At 42.1% G+C, this 4660-nt stretch overlaps 1 protein-coding gene across 1 annotated transcript; it reads right to left on the minus strand.

Moving 5' to 3' along the window:
* Positions 1-15: 15 nt before the first annotated feature.
* LOC103376334 (B-cell receptor CD22-like) lies at positions 16-4073 on the minus strand (the record flags this gene model as incomplete). The annotated part of the gene is made up of 7 exons (XM_008306708.1): positions 16-76; positions 189-285; positions 834-1094; positions 1387-1647; positions 1733-1993; positions 3369-3578; positions 3717-4073. Coding segments are annotated over 7 exons (1508 nt in total), but the record flags the coding sequence as incomplete, so codon positions are not given.
* Positions 4074-4660: the final 587 nt, after the last annotated feature.

The following is a 4660-nucleotide window of genomic DNA, read 5'->3' on the forward strand; positions in this document are numbered from 1 at the left end:
GCTTTCTCTTCTCACCTGTTCTCTGGTGTCTGATGGCTCTCCAGGCTGAGACTGCTGCTGGGAGACTCTGTCTTTTCTGGTTCAGAGAATTCATTTAAAAGAAAAGCTTTAAACAAAGTTCCAAATTCACTTCTGAAATTAGTTCATTATAAATTGAACAATCGAACAATTATTTGAGAGCAGCTTACAGAATCCACAGGTAGACAGAGGTGAATGTCAGAGCCAGGACAAGAGCGCAGACTGTGGCTCCAGCTATTGGTTTCCATGCTCCTAGAAAAGAATGAGCTAAACAAACAGCACTTAATTACAGTGTGACAGGAAGCAGGGATGTCCGACATTGGCTTTTTTTTGCAATTCGGCTCGGCCCAGCCAACCCTGTGAGAAGTGGTGAACGAACCGGAACCAGTGGAAAAGTTCAAAGCATGTCTCGGTTTCAGTCCAAAATCTTGTGGCTGCTCCTGACAGGCTCCTGTTAGAATGTTCTCAACAGCATGTGGGCACGTAAAGAAAGAGCTCCTTCTTCTAAAGATGTCTTTAGCGACTAAGAAGTAAAATTTAGTGGCAAGGACCAAGGAAGTGCTGATCATACCTTTGTTGGAAAGAAAGAGACATTGCACTATTTTTTTACCATTTTTCTGTAACTTGAAGAAGTTGTTTTTAGGCAGAACTTAATCATGATCACACAGTTTGTAGATGATGATGCCAGTGAATATTTTCTTCAGACAAATTATCTAATTTATCATCAAGAGACAAGAACTTCTCAAACTAGAGGAGTTTTACAAAAACCAATGCAGTGGTCTTGTACAGGAGCAGTGGATATGAGATTAACTTACCCTTCACAACAATCAGATAAACGGTGGACTTATGGCGTCCCCTTCTGTTCTGAGCTTCACAGGAATAATTCCCACTGTGTTCAGCTCTGAAGTCCGTGATGGTGAAGTTCTGTCCTGATGCTGTTGGTGAGTCTTCATTCTCCTTGTACCAGGTGTAGTTAGCTGCTGGGTTAGCATCACTGCTGCAGCTCAGAGTCACTGAACTTCCCTCCACTATCTCAGCAGAGGGACTCACTGACACAGAGGGAAGCTTTGGAGCATCTGAGGGACAGAAACCATATTTTAACTTGGAAATGAACATTCTAGTTAGAAATGGATCTGAAACATGAAGCAGACAGAAGAGTCTGGTGTTTTATAGATCTATAATAAAACATGAATAGATGACTGAGTACATCGCAGTAACAGCATGAGCTGCTCAAAGACCCACAACAACTGACTGAGAGTAAGAAACAGACAGAGCTGAAGAAAGCTGGTGTGGGTGTGACCAGCAAAGTCTAACTAAAAAATGCTGACAGTCATCAGTTGAATGCTGCTTTTTAAGACTTTTACTCACATTTCACATCAATAGTGACGTATTCAGACGTCCTCCAGCCCAGCTTGTTCTCTGCTCTACAGTTATACGCTCCAGAGTCAGAGGCCTGGATGGACAAGAAGACAAGATTTGTCGTTTCCCTCAGGGGTGGTGGTCCGTTCCTCTTGAACCAGGAGTGTTTAGCTGCTGGGTTAGCATCACTGCGACAGATCAGAAAGACTAAACTGCCCTCCTTGATTTCACCAACGGGGCTCACTGACACAGAGGGACGCTTTGGAGCATCTGGAGAAGAAATTAGAAGAATAAATCAAAAGTACTCAAGAGGGACGCTTTGAGAAATCCATCAAAATGAATCTGTTTGACTCACATTTCACATCAATTAAGATGTATTTAGATGTCCTCCTGCCCAGCTTGTTCTCTGCTGTGCAGTAGTACTCTCCAGAATTGGACGACTGGATGAACCTGAGGACAAACTGAGTCTTTTCACTGAGAGCTGTGTGGACATTTCTCTTGAACCAGGTGTATTTAGCTGCTGGATTGGCATCACTGTGACACGTCAGAGTCACTGAATTGCTCGCTTTGACTTCACCACTGGGGCTGACCGACACAGTAAGATCCTTTGGAGCATCTGCAGGAGACATGAGTAAATTAAGCCCAGTTGTTCAGTGAAGTGATGGAAACATGACGGGACAATAAAACGAGCTGCTGCCCATTTCGGGATGCATGCCATGCCTTTACTGCCGTTGTGACGAATCCCTCAGTACAAACTGAGCAAAAGAACATCTGTTATGTACCATCAGCGCATGTTCTATGAGTACAGCTAAAGTCCTTAAAAGTCAGTTAAGTGAAAAACCTTAAAACAAACCAGAACTGGACTCAGAACACAGAGAGACTCCCGTGTTGAATAATGGGCAATGTTTTCATGAAATGATGTGCACACTTTTTAAATTACTTTTTAAATGACATAGTGACTGTCTCTGTGGACTGGGCATTTTAAAAACCCCTAGACCTGATGTTTAATAGTCAAAAGAGACATGAAATGTCACTTTTTCTGCAATCGGTCCTTCAGTGTATTAGTGAGCTTGGTTTTCCCCATGAGGCCTACGTCTTGTTGAATAGTGTTTGGTAAAAAATAAACACGCATGTTGTTAAAGCGGAACATCAGACATTCAGTTGTAAAACAAAATGAGGTTTCTCCGTCTCTGTACCACACCATCCAGTGATTATGACTCTCTGAGCATCTCACTGACAAAACAGCAGGTCGACCTGCAAGGTGACTTTTGGGGAAACACATTAACAGAACAAACGGAAACCCCAGAAAACTCTACAGTTGCAATTTTCTAGTGTTATTAGGCTTAATGGTGGAAGTAAAAATGTATTTAAGTCATTGTTTGAATGTTTAGGAGCAAGAATTGTAAAAAAAAAAAAAAAAGAATATATATGCATTGTTGAAGGTGAACATTATGATGTTGAGCATCTCCTGATGACATTAAAGACTGAGCCCCGGACAGCTCCGGCCCAATCAAACCCCTGGAAACACAACATGCATCATTTGTCAAGTGATTTCTGACATTTCCAGGAGTTTGTCATAAGAGTCATTATTTGTTTCTAAGCTCTCTCCACTTTGTTCATATCTCACCAAAGATTTCCAATAGTATTCAAATGCAGGAAGGGACATTTCAGGAATGATTCCAGAACCAAGCTCTAGTTGGCTCAGACATATGCTGGGTGTCATTGTCTCCCTGGAAAGTCTGATTACTGAGTCAGTGAGCTGCCCGCTCACCGGATAAACTGATTCACACAGATGGCAGTTTTGGAGCATCTCAAGGAGAGCATACCAAAATCTGTTGTCACCCTCAGTTCTACTGTAAAATTAGAATCAAAGTTAACGAGATCCTTAAGTGGTTAAAGTTCATACAAAAGTAGCTCAGATGATTAAGTTGTTAGAGGAGGGCAATTCCCTCTTCATGCCTTGTAAGTGACATTCTGAGAGACAAACTCACACACTGCCGGAGAGCGATAATCCTCAAGTCCTTGAACAGCACAGGAATAGCTGTCGTCATCACGAACAGAGACTCTACAAGAAGACGTTTCTTCCTCCATTTTCTGTGCATTGTTGTACCAAACATATGAGCGAGGACCAGCTACATCACAGCTGCTGAGACACTTCAACTCTGTCCTGGTCGACGTTCTTCCCACCTGCACCTGGAGCTCTGGACACGTGGGGAAACAGCATCATCTCAAACTGAATCGTCAAAATTCGTGAATGCTACCAAACACACAAAGATTCCCAATAGTGTTGAAGAAGTTAAATGATTGGAACCAAAGTGATAAATACATGAAAATGTTACCGGCAACGGACAGAGTGACTCCAGGTGATCCGGTGAAACTTCCACCTGGTGGGTTTGTCGTGAATCTGAACTTGTACTCTGCTGAGTCGCTCTCTCTCAGGTCTGTGATTCTCAGCGTGCAGCTGTTCTCATAAAAATCATACTTCACGCGACCTGTGTAGGCTGAGTCTTTTTTCAGAGCCACCTGTCCTGCATTTTTCTTTTTTCTAAACCACGTTCTTTCTTTTACTGTTGTAATTCTCTTTTTTATTTTGGGTGGGTAACTGTAGCTGCAGTGTATGTCCACTGTTGATCCTTTCAGGGCACACATCTGAGCAGAAGTGTAAGTCACGCCCCAGCCATCCTGACTGTGTACCACTGGAACACAGAAAACATCAGAAACTACAGTCAGAGTCACAACCTTTGGATCCATTTCCTAAAACTGCTTGACTCCAATACTGCAAAAGTAATGATCTCTTCCTTTTGATGCACTGTGAAACTCATATTATTAATGACCTATATGATGATAATTCTGCATCAAGACAGGGCGAACTAAGGACAAAGTGTTTACTCAGTTATCAGGAATGCATACAAGCTGTGAATCCTGAATCAGCTTTAATGTCCAACATGAGTGAAACAAATGACTATTATTATAAGTAGTTAAGTATTAGCATTTAGACTGTTTCTGTTTTGTTTCCTTATATGAGCATAAACTCACATTTGGCTGGCACCATATGTTCTGTGCAGACCATTAAAGACAGATTATTGTTAAGCCATCTGAGAACTGAAACATCACGATGGTGCGGGCAAACCAGTTCCCTTTTCTGCGTCTAGATGTTATCCTGCTGTCTGACAAAATGATAGACAGTGCAAACGTTTACAGACAAACTGCTTTGCTGAAATGTTCAGATGAGCCACTGACAGCTCCAGTTGTACGGTTATTTAAAGCAGCACTGCACATCTGA

Source organism: Stegastes partitus, unplaced genomic scaffold (assembly GCF_000690725.1).
Source record: "Stegastes partitus isolate 25-593 unplaced genomic scaffold, Stegastes_partitus-1.0.2 Scaffold3895, whole genome shotgun sequence".
Classification (NCBI taxonomy): Eukaryota; Metazoa; Chordata; class Actinopteri; family Pomacentridae; genus Stegastes; species Stegastes partitus.